This window comes from Caloenas nicobarica, chromosome 4 (assembly GCF_036013445.1).
Source record: "Caloenas nicobarica isolate bCalNic1 chromosome 4, bCalNic1.hap1, whole genome shotgun sequence".
In the NCBI taxonomy this organism is placed as follows: Eukaryota; Metazoa; Chordata; class Aves; order Columbiformes; family Columbidae; genus Caloenas; species Caloenas nicobarica.
The window spans coordinates 12831711-12852326 of NC_088248.1; the positions used below are offsets into that span (position 1 = coordinate 12831711).

Consider the following 20616-nt stretch of genomic DNA (forward strand, 5'->3'; position numbering starts at 1 on the left):
GTAATCCAGCAGCTGGTGCCAAACTAGCGGGACGCCGTGGATTTTCAGTAAAGTATGAATATTTTATTTAACAATTAAGCAGCAGAGGCATCATTTAGAACAGTGTAACAAAAGACCTGCCCTGCACGGAGTCAGAGTTTTTTAAAAAATCGTTTCTACCACACGAAGAGGAGCTTTGGACTGAGTTCACGTTACCTTCCAAAGTCGGTTTTAAAAAAAATTTCTAGTCCTTATTCTTGAAAGTAAATATTTTGAATTAAGAAAGGGTAGCTGTGAGTATGTGTATATACATACATGTTAGACAGTGCTACTACGGTTACATTCACACTTACCTGATTTTCAATAATTCTGTGGTATCATACCATGAGTTCTCAACTTATACACAGTACTAGCATCACTAATAAAGAACAAAGATTTCAAGTAATCCTCCACTGATCTCTAGTTCATTTATTGTATTATGAAAAGTCCTATTTGTATCCAGTTGCTGCAAGGAATTTTAAATTTAAATGTTATTTTAATTTTTTTCTTGCAAATTTAGTGCAAAGAATTCTCAATATGTACTCATAAACCTATTAAATTCATACCATTATACCTTTTAATGCATAAATGCAAAAAAAAAAAAAAGTATGATAGTTCTTGCTTTTAGACAATTAAAATGAAGAGAGCAACCCTTTTGTGGTGAGTTAATAAAATTTCCTAAGACTAAATTCCAGAGAAGCTGTACATGAAGATATTTAGTGCTAAAAATCTACCATACATTTTTCAAGTAAAAGATACTGAAATATTATTGCCAATAAATAGTTGTGCTGTAGTCAAAGCCACGGTTCCTTTGCTGAATCATTCACATCTCAACATATTAGGATTTAGTTTCTCACTGAGTTTATGTATTAAAATCGCTAACTCTTCTGTTGCTTGGGACTTATCTTCCAAAAGTTCGTAGCGAAGACTGGAGATATCCTGCTTGATCTCCTTTAATTCACCTGTATTAATCATTGAAAGAAATACTTGTTAGAAAAATTTAACATTCATTAAATACCGTTCTGTTAAGTGGCATCAGTGCATATTTCTGATTATTTCCTGCTTATCCAAAATGTTCATGACAGCAGGTCCAGGGGTGGGACAGGAGCTTCCCCTCTTCTTCACTCTCAGGGAGATGTGTGCGTGTCAACACCTACCTAGTACCAAAGGTATTTAATAGTCCAGGCAACTCTAGTGTTGTGCTTCACATGTTTACAGAGCAAAGACTCAAAAAGCCCTCTCCATGGGTTAATGAATTAATCACAGCAACACTGCTGAACAGGTGGTAAGTATTAGTACCCTCCTTTTAGAGAGAAAAAGGCAAAGAGAGTTTTTCTGAAGTGGTGTGCCAAGATCACACAGGAAAAGTGTGGTAGAGCTGGCAAAAAAACTCACAGCTTCTGAGTCTCTCTCCTCTTCCTTACCAACATCCTTTGAATTAGAAAAAGTCAACCAATTTAAAATCATGTTACAATTTGACACAAGTTAAAAAAAAAAAAAAACCACACAACAAAAAAACCCCAACACATTTAAATTAAAGCAATTGTCAAGACCAGGCTTGTAACAAGCAACAACGTGTTTTTCATTATAGGATATTCGGTTCAAGAGCAGAAGCTTTAAAAATATTCAAATGCCTCACAATTGCTGGAAGAATAGTATTTGAATTCTTACACAGTATGCACTGCAGGAAATTATTTGTTACATATGAAATAAAATACTTAGAAAGATTACCTATAATTCTCTAGAGATGCAAAACAGGGAAAAATCCCTACACTTATGTTTAAAACAGCTGCAGTACATAAGAATGCAGAGCTTTTCTATTTAAAATATAGCAGACTTCAGAAATTGCATCTTTAAAGGCTGGATCTATACCTGAGGTACCAATGAATGGGCACGACACAAAAGGCACCGCCTTGTTGTGTAGAGGTTCAGGGGTTAGGTGACTTGCCTCTACAAAAATTGTTGAGAAAGCAAGAACCATGATGTCCATGCACCACCGCTCTTCTGCACTATTTTGCTTATCTAAACGCATATGCCAACACCACAGAGGCGTCGGGGAACAGGAAAGACTTCTATGCCCCTGGCCCTGTTCTGGAGAGAAGAGTCTTTTCATCACTCACTAGCTGGGTGATTTCTCCTATCACAGAGGAAGAGGAGGAATGCAATGGGAATTCTGGAGAGGGGCACAAGGGGCACACTAAGAGGATGGCACTTTTAGGAGCTTCTCTGCTTCTGTCACTCATCAGCTCAGCTCCGTACAGCCACATAGGACGGGGAAGAGTCAGGATAACAGGCAATGCACAACGCTGCCTTCTGAAGGCACAGAGTGGGATTAAATTTATATCCCAATTTCTCTTGTGCTCCCTGCTTCTCACTGCAGAGATTTACAGGTAAACAGAGGGTAACTCCCGAGCAAAACGAAAGCTGTGCTGCTTTAGCTGAGAGAGCAGCCCATTCAGGGCCCCTCACATCATATATGCACATTCATCTGATGCTTCCAGGCCAGTAAAAGCTGTTGTGATCTCAAGTTGTTCACCACTGCACACCAGCTGGAGAGCACAAGGCTCCCAGCAGAGTGGCTTGGGCAAGTGTTCCCAGTACGCCAAAACCAACTAAACTATCCCAGACCAGAACTACTTATGCTAAGCAGGTATGTTTTGCTGGTGGCAGTCACAGATTTCTTACTGGCTGAGCCATGAAGGTTATAACCTCCAGCCTACGGGAAACCAAACCATTGCTGGGGTGTTATATTTCCAAGGGCAGCACCAGCCCTGGAAGGGACATCAGTCTACTACCTAATAATCTTTAGCTGGAGTGCAGAAGAAATACACTCTGTGCTGCACACACCCCAATTATTTTATTTGGAGACCTAGCCAGTGCTCAAGAGTTTCTTTTTTGGCCTGCAGGCCTGTGTTTCATTCCTGGAAGGCTGGAGGAAGAAGGGCAACATGCACCTTAGTCTCATCCCAACGGGGAGTCAGGGTGTGCACCTGGAACGTGCACCCCTCGCTGCTACCAGGGAAGTTTCCAAGACTGCACTGCCAGCAGACACCACACTCGGATCCATCATTTCTCAAAAGATCTCTGGTCACACACTAAAAGAGTGGCTACAGTTCTCTTTTCCCTCACCATACAGTTAACTCTGTGTAGGTTTTTTTGATGACGTGCAGCTTCACAGATGAGTATTTCACATAGCTTTATGAAGGAACAGAATACAAGTAGTTCATGGTGTGAAGTAGTAAACTGTGCATTCAGTTGAATGAAAGATAGAAAGATGTCCTGCAGCCTGGGACTCTGAAGTGTGAATACAGTTAGTGGCTTCCTCACAAATTTCCTCTGTAACTGTTGGTATGTCATGTCTGTGCCCCAGTTTTCCCCCTGTAAAAATGGAGCCCCTAATATTTCTCGGTTCTACTTTGGCCCTACTTGCCCATTTTGGTTGTCACAGATGTGCTTCCACTTCTACCTCTCCAAGTTCAGCATATTTGAAGTAGAAATAAACCCTCTCTTTACCTGAAGCTCTAATACGTCACTGTAATACCAGTACCTAATACAATGTGACAAAAATTGTGTCTGAATTTTGCAAATGGAGTCTTTCTTACCTTCATTTACTTCATCATTTTCTTTGTCCACTTGTGCTTTCAGAACGTAGCGTTTTATCAGTCTTTTCATTATTTGCTGCCAGATTAAAACAGTTATATAATCGGGTGAGCATATATAATTGAACTCTATTCACTTTTCTTTCTTAACTATCTCCCGCACACCTGTGTAACTGAAAAAATGAGCAGCCCCAGATTAAGCAGTTGCCTCATATCAGCTTTCTTTGGTGGCACACTGAGATTCATCACTAAAATAAAGCACCTTTCTCATCCAATTACCTCCTATTTACAGGGCACCACAGCTTTTTGTAGGGAACGGGACAACAGGGAAATATGTCTAAACACACTAATTTAGGCTTCAAGTAGCTTCAGAGTAGGTCTACCCTTGCTAAACTCAGTTAATATGTGAAAGCGTTTGAAGAAGGAAGGAAGCAAGCAAGCTAGGGATTTTACAGTATGACTGTTCCATGTCAGCTGTAAAAGTATTCATTGAGATGATATCCATAGTTTCACACTGTAACTGCCAGGGTTTCTTGTATGTACTAATATTCTTGTACTGTGTTACCATACCTAATTTAATGTAGCTTGTTTGACACAATTTGCACAGGTGGATTACGTACTTTCAACATGTTCACTAGGGGAACAAAAGCTTCTATTTATTCTTTTATTTCTGAGCTGGAAAGAAGACAGGAAGGTAATATCTGACAGACTCCTTTTACCAGAAAGGAACATTTCCATCTGCTGAAATGTCAAAATGTCACATCTCAGATGAGAAGAAAGGAAGGCAAAGTAATGCTAACCTAGTCAGCTCAAGGCTTTCATATCCCTTCCTCAGACAGTTCCAGATCTTTGCTTCTGACACTTTCCAAACTGGGATATCAAAGGAAAATCCAAGTTTTGTATGGGCTAGTTTTTTAAATGCTTCCTATAACGGGGCATGAACAATAACTGTCTTTTTAGCAGCAGCATCCTGGAGTTTGATTTTTACAGGAGGTTTCCTTTATCTGGTGAAGGCAAAATGTACTTGGAAACACAAAATTCTGCCAGTACCTTCACACAGTTCTCTTACTCAAAACAGTGACCAATGTATGCGCTTACCTGATAGCGTGTTGGCTGATTGAGAATGCTGTTAAAACTGTGTGATTCAAAAACTCTCGAGTTCGACTGAGTGAAAAGGTTTAACTAGGAAGAAATAAGACAAAATTAAAATATATTATGGAATTCACAGAATTCAGATCCATTTTTTCAGAAATCCATTTTTCAAGATGACTAGACTTGACATTTCTGATAATTTACAGTAAAACAAATAAAAATCATTCTCAAAGGATTGCTTTCAGACTTTGTAATACACAGGGCCTTGAGCCTGACTTATAAAAATAAAAGCCACATACATCCTCATTAACCTGTCTGTGCCTCAGTTTGCCAAGAGTAAAACAAGGGGAATTGTTACCTAATTCTCACAAGGGTGTTGTGACACTGCATTACATTGATATTTGTAAAGAACATTTAGATACCCCAATTTACAGTGTCACATAAGTACTGAAGATTGTTATTACCAATCTCCCCTCTTTCCTGTTGTCTTCTGTTGAGAACATAGATTTTGACAATAGGAAGTGAATATCATCCTGACCACACTACCCTTTTCCTGTCATAGTGAAAGGAAAAGCTTTCTCTCCTTAACCCTCCTGCCCTGTTTTGTAACCCTGAAATAAACATGTGTCTAATGGAAGCTGAAAGCACCTTTATTCAATATTTAGGTAATTCCTTGTGGGAATTGTTTGCACCTTTGAACACTCAGTTATTTCTGGTTTAGCTGTGTTTTTCCAGTCATTAGACCTTGTTGTCCTAAGAAAATTTATTGCTTTTTTTTCTTTTTTGTATTATGCAGTACATTTAGGCAATCTGAAATACAGATCTATGAATATAAATGCTTGGCTAATTGTTGTACTATCACCGGAAGCACCAATTACACCCTAAAACTTAAGCACAATACTGGAATGGACATATAATTCTTCACTGCAATGAAAAATGTCAGTACCTACCCTAGATTTGGAATTGCCTATTCCCATTTCAATGTCCTTCTGTAGCCGTCTCCTCCTGCACTTAGAAAAGTTAATGATCCTCATGATGAAATAGAAAAAAGATTTGGGGCTTGGTACAAGACTGAACGGTGGAGGTAATGTTTTTCCATCATCAAAATACGATAACCAAAGTTTAGAACGAGCAAACTTCCACTCTACATCACTGTCATCCTGTGTTAAGATATAAAAATAGGTATACGCTGTGTTTTTATGAAACGCAAAACTTCTTCCAAATAAAGCCTCTTTTAAATACCTACCCTTTCTGCTTTTACATAAAATGTTATTTGCTTGCTAGTTAGACTACCAACAGTTCTGCAAAAATGCAACCACTTTATCAAGTCTATTTTAACTAAATTTCAGCTGTCTCTTCATGGCAACATCTCATTAACAACACTTAGTTAAATCATGTGAACCATTTAAACAAGTGTTATTTTTGCACTGAGTAAAAGCCAATATGTAAACTCCTTGCTATTTAAAGCAAAACTTTTTGGTTTTTTGAAGTCTCGTTTCTTTCGTTAAAGTGGTCACATGAATTTGGTACTCACACAAGTGATGAAGTATTAGCTTTGAGGCAGACATGCTTTAAAATTGTAGTACTCATGGCTTTTTACATAACCATGAAAAGTAACTCTGATTTATAATGGAGTACAGAAACTACAAGCTTCATTGTCATAAAAATTCGCATTAAAAACTGACAAACTGATTTTGCCCTGATACATTATTACTGGAGTATTCCAAGGCTGGACTTGGTTTACCCCAAAGGTGAAAAGTTTGCTTACTATAACTAGTCTTCTCCTGCTAAATTCACTGACACTTCCCAGAAGTTACTGAAAATGCCAGAAACAGCAAATCCATTTGTATACTATGTCTTAGATAATATTTCCTTTTTTTTTTTTTTTTTTTTTTTTGCGCTAGTGGGGGTATGCACCCCCACCTATGTCAATGTAGTATTCTTTGAATAGTATCAGAATTTATGGTCTGGAAAACTGACACCAGAAATATACTTTTACTTTCATTTTGGCAACTTGGGATTTATTTTTACTTTAATTTTTTTGAATTTGTTATTGCAGTTGGATGCTAAATACTCCAATTTATTATCTTTATAAATGAAGATACTTTGAATTTCATTATGATGACAAATAAAATGTATTTCTTTTAATAAGCAATGCAGCCAATAACTTTGGGTAACATTCAAGTATTCATTCAATTGAGCCATTTGGCAGATTTGGAGAAATATTGACATTATGTTTTCAGAGAATATGGCAAAGCGCAGTAAACCTAGAATCGAGTTTTAATATTGTACCTAAAGTGGAAAAAAAGCACATTTTACAAAGAAATCTTGTAAGCATTGTGAAGTGTGATTCAGCCACAACAATCTTGAACGTAAGCACCTGCATTGTATTCCGCATACAGAGACATGTAAATGTAATAAAATATGCACAGCAGTGATACATGGACATAAGTGTCTACTCCTACACATCTAGTTAAGAAGTTTGAGGATTGAAACGAAAAAATAGATTTCCATTAAAGAACAGGTCACAAATCCTTTTAATCCGTATCATAATGATCCAAAGACTGAAATGCACTACATTAAGGAAACATGCAATAAGTGTCTTAAGGAAACTGGGAATGAACCACGCATGTCTAAAATGTTACATCCAATAACTTTGTTTTCTACTTCACGGCAGTCTTCGTTTAATATGACTTCAGATGTTAAGATTTCTGGACAGATGACATCTCCTTAGATGCATATACGTGGCATAAAATGAACTACTTGTTCAGACCCTGTAAGGTTCTGCAAGTTGGCTGGGTTGTTACAGAAAGTCACTCCTAGGAACATGGTATTTTTTGTTATCTCCTTTAATGAGATAATCTCTTCACTGTACTTTTGCATATCAAGATGAGCTCGTTGAAATAATTCCTAATAATTCTTCCCTTTTTCAACATTACAAAAGAGAACAACTTAAGAACAGAGCCCCACCTCAATTTCTTGATATGAACTGTTGATCATGGCAATCAGCATGTTGAGCAGAACTACCACCATCGTTACATTGTATATGCCATAAAGAACATAACCAATGTTCTCTATGAACTTATGATCATATTTGAGGACAACAGAGGTTACTTCAGACAAGCCAAATATTGACCAAAATAAGGTCTTGAAACTTTCTTCCACTCTGCAGGGAAAAAAAAAAAAAAAAAAAAAAAAAAAAAAAAGAGGAAAACGGTATTACTAACTACACAAATAAATATCAGAGTTGTGCTTACAGTAAGCGCTAACCAATCTCAAGTAATTTGTCTATGAACCAGATTTGTAGAGCACTGATCGAAACAACAAACTTACTTAAACATAACTTCATACTTACGTTGTAAAGGCTGGGTTCAGTTTAGCTCCAAGGTAGTAGGAATACAGTATGAACATTCCAATCATAAATGCAAGAAATACCATAATAAAAAGGACCATAAACTTGAAGATGTCCTTAACAGTCCTTCCAAGGGAAATCTGCAAGGGCCCAAAACTCTCATTTGCAGGCAGGATATATGCAATCCGAGAAAAGCTAAGAACGACAGCAATTGCATAAAGGCCTTCAGAGATTATCTGGGGATCAGATGGGAGCCACTTATCTCTAGCTGGAAAATATGAAATACAGGGGTAAATATAAGGAGTTACTCATTCATCACTATGTTTAGAAAATAAATCTTGACGGGATTTTCTATGTATGTGTCAATTTAGTTGAGACAAATATTTGGAGAGTCTAGTAGCTGCTACTCTATTCCTATTTCCTTTAAGTCGCTAATGATGAAGGTAAATTACACTTGAAGAAACATGACATTTTCTTCTATATTTTGCACTTTAATCTTAACTATATAACAATAAATAATTCCTTATTGCTTTTCTTAACACAACTGTATTATTAGCTGTCTTTATAAGCACTATGCTAAAGCCAGAAATTTATTAATATTTTGCATTTTATTGATGTGAAGTTAACAATGTTAGCTGATGAACAACTTCATTTATTAATCACACCAAGCTTTTACCATTGGTACAAGTTCAGGATATACCCTAGTCCCCATCGAAGTCAAAGATTTTTGCCATTTGCCTCAATGGAAGCAGAATCATGGTTTCTACCCACGATATGCACAGAAATAACTGAGTTATATATAAATCCATAAATTGTTTATTATGTGAATTAATGCACCATCTTAGTAAAATACCACTTAATTAGAATGTGTTTGATATCAAAATACCATGTGTTCCTAAATGTGTATTTACATATGTACAAATTCAGATTGATTATATAGCAATTAATGTAAATAACAAGCCCAAGTCTGCTATTATAATATATTGAAGTTCGTAAAGCATATGCTATAATAAACCATCAGAAGCAAACACAGCCTTTGCTGGTGTTGTAAACAGAGATTCATCACACCTTTAATTACAATTTCTGCACTGCAATAACTATTCAGTACTTTTATTCTATCTGAGCAGATCTTTACTGGGTCCAGCATCCTTCCTTCAGCAGGAAATGCTGATAGATCTTTATGAATATGAATGACTGTATTGAACAACTGAACCAACCAGCAAAAAAAAACCAAACTCATCAAAATTTTATCTCTTGTGCACTAAGTCAAGAATAAAATAAAGCTTGCAAATGTTTAAAGTCAAGATGGTCAAATTTAGCTCTAGGGTAAACAGTTACAACAAAATTATGGATAGCTATATTTAAACTGATTTTGTCCTTAGGCCTTTTGTTTGGTTTTAATACATTGGCAAACTTATTTGTCAAATCAGCATCGTAACAACTACTGTTTAAATAGCATAGAAACAAAAATATTGAGGCAGAAATGGTTAGAAAATGCTATGAACACAAACACATGCAAATATTCAGTTTAAGGCTTTGAAATGCTAGTGCATCCTACCAGTTTTTCTAAGTTCGGGTCCGTGTTGCAGAAAAGTTTAACTCACCATAAGTAAAATATTCTATTTCTGGAGGAAGCGTGACCTCAGAGAGATCACTCTCCTCAATGTAGTTGTCCACATATTGTTGTGCTTTTGTGGCCTGCAGGAATGCCAGAAGCCTCGCTGTGAAAGCGGCAATGAAAATGGACAGCATCCCAAAATCCAAAACATTCCATAACTGCAAAATATATTCCCTGGGTCCTTCCAGCCACAGCTCTTTGCATTCTGACCACATCATACCTGCAACAAGAAATGAAAAAACACAGCAATGTTGACCAAACTATTTTCATTTAAACTCCGCATTTTCCTATTTAATGAAACCAGGCAATACCAAACGAGCAAAACTTCACTTATTTGCAGTGTCATAGAGTCATTGTACACCTCGAGTAAGGCTCTCTTGGTTTCAATAGTGTTGATCAAATGGCAAGATATTAATTTATATGAGGGGATAAAGATCAGCCACCTCCAAAGAGGGAAGCGTAGAGACAACTTTGCGGTGAAAGTGTTATGGCCTAGAAACACAACAGCATGCTGTGCTTCTAAAGAAGGAATAATGCTCAAAGTGGAAAATGAACTCCTCTTATTTTCTTACCATTTACATTCATAAAACACTTCTGAACCAGAAGGATTAATTTTTACAGAGGAGCATAACTACTCAACTACACAGATGACCAAATATAAATGACATAATTATAATACTAGTTCTCCACTTTACAGAAAAAGATGCTGTTCAGCACAGGAAGTGGAATTTGGCTATGTGTAATTCAGTTTTCTTACTTCAACGTCTCCACAGAAATTTATTTACACGGAATTAATTCAGATCGCAGCCTCATCACAACTTAGAGATGCAGCTGAATAACCTGGCAGGATAGTTCAGAGTGGGCACTGCTGTCCCCCCAACCAAACGCACAGCAGCCACGCACTGGACTGGCTTGAGGCTCGTTTTCTCGAGTGCCCAAGAAATCTATCACAGTGACGGAGTCCTAGAGACCACCCAAATTGCAGTCCTTGCCGCCTGTCAAATAAAGAGGCTGCTCCCCACAGGTGTGCGCTGGGACTATCAAAAGGCAGCACGCAAGAGATGTGCATCTTCCTACCCTAACATAGCTTAAGGTAAAGTAGGGCTTAATCCAGGAGACATGGGCGACTCAAAAGGCAGAGAGAGGCACTTTGATGTAGCAGCCACAGTAACACTCACTTTCTCTCCTGCAGCCTGTAAAAGCTGAGAATGCTACATTATCATGTGGGTGACATTTTGCTACATAAAGCACCTGACTTTGCTGAAATGCCAGAAAATAGGGTTTTCTGCCATACACAGTTTCAAACAGGCTGAGGGCTGATCAGGTTTTGTGAGGAAAAAAAAAAAAAAAGAGTAATGAGAACTGACTCATTAGCCCTTTGACACTGGCAGAAACTGTCCTTTCCCCAAATGCTACCTAAGCAGCAATGCTACATAAGCACTGAAGTAATAGCACATTAACACCGAGCAGCAGAAACTCCTGACCTTCCAGCATGTACTGCAGCACAGGCTTCCTGATCCTATTTAAGAAAGCCACTTCACTAAAACATAATTTCTCTGTTGTTCTCTTCAGCAAACTTGTGCTCCTGTTACAAATGCCGGAATTACCAAACAGTGCAGCAAACCAACAAACAAAATATTACCCCACGCTGCAAGAGGGGGCAGCGCAGAGATGCTCTGATGTTCTCACCAGTGCTAATGTACTCTGTCCGAAGAGTTCATTCTAACTGCGCAGCAGCCGGAGCTAAGGTTGGGGACCTGGGTTTCTCTCTTCTCTTTTGGAATTTCTATCTGCAGGAAAACACTTGACAAAGAGAAGAAGGGGCAATATACCTACCAAGTACCCACACCATGATCAGCATTTCTGTCCAGGTGAACTGGGTAGTCTTCACCCTAAAGATCTGCTTAGGGTAATCAGTAACAGTCACATTCGGTAGCGTTGTTATACCTTCAAATCTGTCTGAAGCATTGAACACCAGCAGGCCTAGGAAAATAATGAAGGATGCTGCATGTGCCACAAATTTCATAAATGGGCTTCGAAGAATTCTTCCAAGCTGCAAAGGCAGAACGAAAGTGGTCACTCAGTTTTCTCAAAGAAACAAACTCTTTCATCAGGCATTTCAGAATCTTAAATGGGCACTCAGAGCTCAGGATAGTCTGAAACCTCATTTTTAAAGGATACTCTTCCAAGTGCGCTGAACTGTTACACCTTACTATTTCAGATAAAAGTGTCCCAAAGGCAGCCCCATGGGATTATCTGTGAGTGTACATGTTACTCCACAAACTCTAGGTGGCAATGTTTGAGGGGAAAAATTCCAAGGAATTAATAACATATAGTGCAGTGACCAGAAAGAGCGTGACCTAATGACCACAGATACCAATGGGGGGGTGGGAGCAAGAACCCAGAAAATAAATACATAAATAAAATCTCCAAGTAGCTAAATGCTTTGCCTATGAACAAGAGAGTACTATTAGCTTGTCTGTGACTATAATCTTGCTATAGAAAAAATTACAGAATCATCTTCTCATCTCTGACTACTGTATTCCATCCACAGAACATATATTCAGAGCTGAAAGTGCCAAACATATAAACTGTGTCTATTAAAAATGATGACTGTTCCATTACAATGGAGTAAGGCCAATATCAGAAATATTACTATTTTCAAATAAACTCAGCTGATTGCATTTACATCTGCACCTAGTTAGATGGACAAAACAGCAACAGCAGAGGCAAGTCCTTCTGCACCAGAAGAGAGGACCAGTGGCCTCCAGCAAACCACACTGGAAAGAGCAATGGGCCTGTTGCTGTTACTGTATGAAAAAGAAGAGTCTGTGATCCCACCAGTACTAGCCTTACTCTGCATCAGAAGTGCTGAGCTACAGCCCTCCCCTCTGAGGGCAATACCGCCAGCATCCTTTATTTAGGCAGTGAGTCTCACATTGCCGGTGCTGCTGCAGCTCCCCACCCCGTATTTAAAGGATGCAGGTGTCAGTGAGGCTGCACCACGGCCAGCAATTTGCAGGGAATGCACATGGAGGTTTACTTGCCCTTGCCTGCTTCCCTGTGGAAGGAGCAGTACCATTGGAATACAGCCCCTGTCTGTGGCCTGAACGGGACAATGCGTGTCTGCAAACAAGGGGTGACCAGGAGGATGCTGCACAGACCTGGCTCAGCTGCTGCATTCCTCCTAGGGTCAAAGGTCTCCTGTCTCCTTCAGTACAACAGAAAAATGTACGGCTCTACACATAATGCTCCATCTTTAGTAACGTTAATATACAGCTCCAATGTGATACACCGTCACATACGTTACCCATATTATGCAATATTCCCAAGTCCCCTGTGAAGAGCTGCATTATCAGCAGTATCATATAAGAAGAACAAAACAAGTTCAGCAGATGGGGAACGGAAGGTAACTTTCTTATTTCAAAGAAAGATTTCGCTGAAACTGGGGTCAGCTACTATGAACTAAGCAGATCAGCACACACTAAACAGCACTCACTACCTGTGCAAACAATCTCAGGTTTCCTTCCTGCTCCTAACCTTTAGAAAGCATTTTGAAATTACAGTATCAAACAACTGATTTGAATGTACAGTGCTTTTATTTGACATGAGCACTAGGAAAAATGTCAGTGTTTCTTGTACTGGGAATTAAAGTTCAAAGACAAATGTCACTTTTCCATACTAGACACTAGCTAAAATATACATTAATATGTCTCTATGATATGGAGCTGTGAGCGAGGAATATCTTTACTACAGATAATCAAAGAAAGTGACATTTTAGAGAACAGCGAGAGTAACAATTATAGTATTTTCATAAAGTTTTATCTTTAAACTAAATAAATATTTAACCTAGAAGAACCACCAGGTTCCCTTGAGATATATAGTAGATGAGCAAAATCTTATCCTTTTTGAAGTGAACTACAAAAGCAAAATATAAGTGACTGAAACTCATATTTCTTTGCTTTACGCTTGTTAAGGAAATAAAATTTAAATACGACATTCAGCACAGAAGTAAATTGACTTAGTTTTTTTTTTTAAGTTAATGTTACAAAGAAATCATCTTTCTTCTCATTTACCAAAGATGCATCAATATGCTTCATTTGCAGACAATTCACATGCTACAGACTGTAAGGATTCCAAAGAAACTGCTGTTATTTTCATTGTGAGATCATCAGGAAAGCTGGAAGCACCTACATATTTTCATATAATTTAAAAAAGATAAGGGTTTACAGTTGCACTGTTTTATGAATATACCCTACCACATAGTTGGAATACTGCATTTAATTTTATTTGTGTTCTTTGCTTCACCTGGTAAACAGACCTCTTTACTTAAGATTAAGTTCTGCATCAGTAAAGCCAACAGATGTTCTGCTAATGGTTTATATGGGAACAGCATCAGATCTTAAGATGCCACAAGAGGAGACCTATTACAGAATCCAAGTGGTGACTTTCAAAACATCCATGTTACTCACACAAATATAATTAAATAGCAGAGATTGTGAGGTGAGTACAATCTACACAAATTAAAAAGGAAAAAAAAAAAAAGGCAAGCTCTTTTCAAACTTAACAATTTATTTTCATACTTCATCGCTGTGGTCCCTCCTTTACAGTGAAAATAAAACAAATAGTATATTTTGGTTCATGACTAGAGATGACTAAAATATCATTAATTAGTTAAAATTTGGAATCAGCAGAATTAGAGGTATAATACTGCATTTTGAATGCTAGAAATTGAAAAACGGTTCCCAGAATAGTACAAGATATGCAGTTGATAAAAGTCAGTACCCTGCTACATGGTGCAATCCAGTAACCAATGGCTAGAAATGGAAGGCCCAATGCCACAACCAGCACAACCAGACACTTGATAGCTATGGTCTGCTCCCGTAATCCTGAGAGATTTTCATACCAGATTGTCAGTAGCTGTTGCTGACAGTTTGGATGGGCCACAAACTGTAAAGAAAAAGAAAGAAAACCAAGGCATATTATAATTTATGAGAAGAGTTACACAACAGCTACATACATGATCAGCAAACCTCCACTATCCAGTGTTCACTTAGACCTTAAGAACCATACTTTTTTCTCTTTCCTTTATTTTAAAGATTAATAAATAAAGAAGAAACTGCTAAGTTGAATTAACAAGAACTTTAGGGACAGGGTTGCACATGTGGACAGCCATCACTGATGGAAGCCTTTTATGCATAATTAGAACGGCTTCACGTCCCCAGCTGGATCCTGTCAGAGTTGAACCTCAGCCCCAACTTCCAACACTTTCTCTGCAAATCAGGTTGATCCAAGGCACATGCAGAATTTCTGTAGAGACTGAAAATTCTGGTCTGACCACAATTCACCATTAGCTTCTCCCCTTCCTGCACATCAGGTGTGAGAGACCTCCTCAAATATCGTTGCCATTCGATTTGCTTCTTTGACAGAGGTTCCAAATATATCTCTAACCATCTATACATTTTCAGTCTAAAACATACTAAGGCAAGAAAAGAATTAAGCAAAAGTGCAGCACAGAATTTTAAAATTCACCAGAAGACACAGAGATAAACATTGAAAGGGTTTCTTCTCTCTTATTAGCATCAGTGGTGCGAGCTATCACCTCTACTTAGATGTACTTGAGATTTGAAAAATAATCAGAAGCCACTTACTACAAATACATGTTTATGTTTTCTGGAAAAAAGCCCCTTATCATTCAGTAATACAAGGGAATTCTTTTTGTGAACCACATGAAAAGATTATCTTATGGTTTTTGACGATGCTCTAAGGACTCTGTAATAGAACACATTTTGCTGTACAGTTTTGTATTTTCTGTGAGTTCATATGCCTTTGATACTATCTCAACTGAAAAGTATTAAATCCTCAAATGTGGCAGTTTTCAAAAATAACTTTTCCTTTTTCACTATTTTAAAATCTTAAAGGATCCTGAATGTACAGATTGTTATCACTACACAGCTTTATGCTATTCTTTGTGTTTTAATGAGCTATTAACAGCTTAACAACACATTGATCAAGTAAGATCTGAAGTGTAACATTTCGGTAATTTCTGAGCAAGTTAATTTCATTTTGAATTGATTCTTTTATGAGATATTCCTTTTATCTTTGCTGATCAGTTTACATTATTATTTATCAAGTATTTGCTCATTTATTTGTCTAGTAGAAGGGCTAAAAGATATCAAACATAATAGGGGAAACCATAAGAGGTAATGTGTACAAATATCTGAATATAGTCTCAAAAAATGAGCTGGTATTTTCAAATCTGAGTATTTAATTTTATAAGATAACATTCAGGCATTTAAGCAAGAATGTCCTGATTGTCCATAGTCTGAGCATACACAGCTACTGAATTTCAAGTTAATGAATGTTGGGCCATTTTTGGAATGTTCAACCCTACATCCAAATTTTCTTTCTTACTTTCCTTGTACCCAGACATGGTCACATGAAAGACTATTTTCAAATACACTGACTCTCTTTTGACCTAACTCTGATGCCCATTCTAGTCAATGGAAAAATTTCACCTGACCTTAAGTAAGCAGACACGAGACATAATCAAGAACTTTTGTAACCAAGTCCTTCAAAATAGGCAAAAAAACAACCAAACAAAACCCCCCCCAAACAACTCCTCTCACCAAAAAAAAAAAAAAAAAAAAAGGCAAGCCAGACAAACATCAAGACAAAGAAATAGGGCATTCAAGTGAATGTATCAGGATCTAGTCATGAAAAGACAGAGAAGTTGAAAACACAGGCTTAGGATAAATGCTGAGCTTCTCTTCAGACAGTTATTAAGACACAAACTTGCTTTCTTGAGGCTTTTGTACACATTTCATTCATCCCTAACTTTCACAGATTCTTCCATAAGCATCCCGAAATTGAAAGAGAGCACAGATTGAAGGATCTGGTACCCATTTAAAATAAAATTAAAAAAAAATAAATAAAAAAGAGCCGCAGTCAACTTCCAACTTCCTCCTATGCAGCAAACACATGCAAATGTTATTTTCCTGGTTTCATTAAGATTTCAGTGTGTTCACAAAGAAAGGGAATGATTCCCAAACTAATTATGGAACGATGAAACAAGTTGAGGCCAACAACTGTATTTGTTTAGATAAGCTTTGAGTTTTATTTTACTAAAATTACTTCTGGCTGAGTTTGTGGAAGGGTGAGTATGTGTTGCTCTGTTTTTAAATCCCTGTTGTATTTCTTCAGGATGAAGCAGTCTGCTATGTGGACAGAGGAGGCTGTGCAGCCACCGCACCAGGAGCAGCTCCTGTCCCCAGGAGGGTGCAGCCCATGTCGGGTGCTGCTACTGAAGAAATACAAGGGGTGGGAGTGAAGAAGCTGGATCTCTCTATGTTCCTTGGCCATTATATCTGCATTTCTGGTTAAGTCCATTTCTAAAGTGTCATCACACTCATCATTATCACTATGACTATTTACCATGTCCCATGTGACTGCCACATCACAAGAGCATGCAGGACATCAGTTAAGCACAAGGGTAAGATCCTAGTTATGACAGCACTTTGAAGAAATCAGATAACATACTTGTCAAATTGGTTGGCAATTACTAGTACATCTGGGTAAAGAATGCTGGGCAGTTTCACAAAAAGGATTTGAAAATCATTCTGACAACTCTGGTAACTCTGTGTTGGAGTGAGATGTGATCCAAGTTGCTTATATATAAAAAATAAAATAAAATAATAATTAAAAACCAAAGAAAACAAACAAAACACATAAACCCCAAACAAGCAAAACAAAACCAAACCACCAACAAAACCGAACTGTAAGCCTTGATATCCATTTTATTACCCTTTGTACTCTGTTGAGATCATAATGTACTATATACAGTGTTGTTTGCCAGGTCCTTCCTGCAAAACTCCATTTATATTCCAAATCTCATTAAAAAGTACATACAGTAGTCCAATAGGGCAGACTTCATTTAAAAAATTCAAATTAAATCATTGGCAATGAAAACAGGCAACCTTAAAACTCTCAGAGGGAGAAATCTGAAGCTGTTGCATAGACTTAAAAAGTGAAGCAATCTTCATATTTTAATCTACTTTGGTCTAAACCAAAAGTCTCAAAAGTATTTAGGTGTACGATTCATTAACCAGGTAGACTACATATTAATGCAGTTTGTACCTATGGTAGAATGGCCAACAGCAAGAAATAAAAATATTTTCAAAGTCTTTAAGAAATTAATGTCAGCTTGAACTATGTTTGTATTTTTTTTATTAGGTTGTCACCTTTGAAGCTTATGTACCATTAAAAGACTGCCAGCCTGGCCCATTTGAAAAAAAGAGACTGTTTTTGGTGTGTTTGTACATTCCGACACATGCCTGCAGTCTCTTCTTTTGCTAAGATAAATTTCATTGTCAACTCAGGACACCAAGGGACAAATCCTACAGCAGATTGACTGTGGGCAAAGACAGGAAAGTAAGTAGTTACTTCAAATTACTAAAGACTTTTTTTTTTTTTTAAGAGCAGGCATAAAACTGTAGGGAAGAGGAAACTGAAAAAAACACCCACTGCATTCCTCCTATTACCAGAGAGAATGGGAAGAACCAGGAAAGGAGCTTTAAGGGAAGTGGCCCAGGGCTGGGAACCAGTCCAGGGCCCTTTTGCATCCATCCAGAGCTGTGTGCTGGTTCGTTCCTCCTGCTCTATCAACATTTTGATCTGACCCTGACAGAAGATCTGCCTGTGCTATAATTTTCCCCAGAAAAGGAAGGAGTTAGTGAATAAGATGCCAATGGTTCTGGCAAGTTCTTCTCTGGCAGTAAGTTTAAGGGCTCTTGAGAAGGTCTCAGTAACTTATTTACTGTTGGCAACTGCACAATATGCACCGCTTCCAAGCCCTCAGAGCAACTTCTGTCATCTCTCCTATCCATAAAAGCTCTGAAATTCATCCTTCTCTGGCTCTGCTGAAATATCTGATTTTATGATTTCATTGTTGTTATTTTCAGCAACTGAAACCTCTTCTCAGGTTTGTGATTTTTTGGGGTTTTTTTTTCTTGTTTATCTGTCTCCCCCAGCTTCATCTCCTTCAAGGACAGTAGTTCACATCATATTTCACCTACCCATCACACCATCCTACACCTTGTTGCTTCTGCATTTCTCTTCTCTCATCCTATTTTCCATGCAGTTTCTTAATGTTCATTACATTTGTTGATCTTATTATCACAGTTATCTAATATTTTAGGATGAAATCTAAACCCCAGTGAACAAAGATGCACAAGGATGGTATCTGGCCACTAAAAAAAAAAAAAACAAAAACAAAAAAAATCCCAATTTTAATTTAGCTGCTTTTCCTGGCATGATTGACTGTAACAGTTCAGGTGCATTCAGTTTCATGACCATGAACCAAGGCATCAGTATGTAAATACTCTTCTGTATGGCTAAGAGTGATTATAATGTTATTCACTCCTAACACCCTAATGATTGAGTTTAGACACAGCAGTAACAGATCCTGGCATACTCTGATAAACAAACATACAATATACAAAGAGAATTTTAAATCTTCTTTGTTATCTATCAGTTAGAGACTTCAGTGTCTGAAAATTAAATCCTGTGATTTTACTCAAACTCTTATTGATTTCACTCAGAAATTCCATTCTGATTTTTATCTCAGCAAGAACTGCAGAACTTGGCCCAACGTCAGTAACTTCTGTAAAATATTGTTGGCAATCTAAAGACAGAGTTAAGACAATACAAAAAGCACTACCACAGCAGCAATTCAGCACACAAAGCAAGACTACTTGTTCTAACTCATTTTATTGGGTTTAATTCCCTTAGACCCTCACTGTTGAGGCTGCAGTGTCAGTCTGAACCTTAGCTTCAAAATCCTGTTTACAGGATGTGCTGCTCTTTAATGCAGTGTCCAGGGTATTAAGTGCAAGTGTTTAACTACTAATAGAATTAAAAACTGCATTTCCCTAGCAGTAAACTTCGGAGCACATTTGCTCACTTGTCACATGCTTTTGTCTTTCCTCCCTCTGCGTGGAACAGCACATGTATGAATACGGTAACAACTCTACACCATCTGTTTATTTCCTTCCACCAAAATCATTAGTCTTGTACATTATGAACTGTATTTGTCAGGAATTGGAGCCAAAGCTTTCAAGTTTATGTACAAATAATTAGTTTCTTGCAAGAGAAGAGGATAAGTTTGGTGCACAGAAAACAAAGGTAACAAAAAGAAATAAAAACCAAACCAGTTCTCTTCATTGGTTGAAACCAACGCTTTCACAAATACGTCCTTCTCTTTGGATTAGGTATTATCACACAGACTGGCAGGAAGACACATCCTTACTTTCAGAGAGAAAACGTGGCTCCACTGAAAACTTTTTTTTTTTTCTTAATCAGAACGATCTAACCAATTGTGTATAACCCTGTGTGCTGGTTTCACTGAAAATGGGTTAATTTTCTTTGTGCAGTTAGAAACCTTTCTTTTTCATAGCTAGCACACCCATTATTTGGACTTAGTTTGAGAACAAGCAGATAACACCCCAGCACAGAGCTAATGTTTTTAATTGCTCTGATCAAGGACATTCTGAGCGCTCTGCCCACAGGTGTGAGGCATTGAGATAGGGGGACAGAGCTTGACTGACATCCAGACTGATCAATGAGAGTATTCTATCCCATTAGCGTCATGCTCCAGATTTAAGAGTGGGGCCTTCCCTTCTCTTCTGCTATCTCTCTCTCTTTGGGGGTAGCTGGGGAAGTTTTGGTTGGGACATTTAGTCCGGCCTTTTGCCATTTTGCAGAGGCCTCTGGGCTTTTCTGCCTTTTTCTTCCTTTTCTCTCTCTGGGATCGGCTTTAGGACCAGGCGCGGCTTGCTGGGACTGGCTGCTCAGTTGTGGACACAGTTCATGAGGAATTGCCTTGAGTATCTTTTTATTTCTATTTTATATATATATTTACTAGTAGTGTATTAGTGGTT

At 37.8% G+C, this 20616-nt stretch overlaps 1 protein-coding gene across 3 annotated transcripts in view; it reads right to left on the minus strand.

Moving 5' to 3' along the window:
* Positions 1-837: 837 nt before the first annotated feature.
* Positions 838-20616, minus strand: part of TRPC3 (transient receptor potential cation channel subfamily C member 3) — a 38069-nt gene continuing 18290 nt past the window's right edge. For 2 of the 3 annotated variants that reach the window (XM_065633897.1, XM_065633895.1), the window contains 9 exons: positions 14465-14629; positions 11516-11732; positions 9666-9899; positions 8065-8329; positions 7680-7875; positions 5660-5869; positions 4716-4799; positions 3621-3696; positions 838-980 (listed from right to left, as the gene is read on the minus strand). In XM_065633897.1, coding sequence (XP_065489969.1) covers positions 838-980; positions 3621-3696; positions 4716-4799; positions 5660-5869; positions 7680-7875; positions 8065-8329; positions 9666-9899; positions 11516-11732; positions 14465-14629 — 1590 coding nt within the window. The remainder of the gene's footprint in view (positions 981-3620; positions 3697-4715; positions 4800-5659; positions 5870-7679; positions 7876-8064; positions 8330-9665; positions 9900-11515; positions 11733-14464; positions 14630-20616) is intronic. The other variant, XM_065633898.1, reaches the window with a different exon arrangement.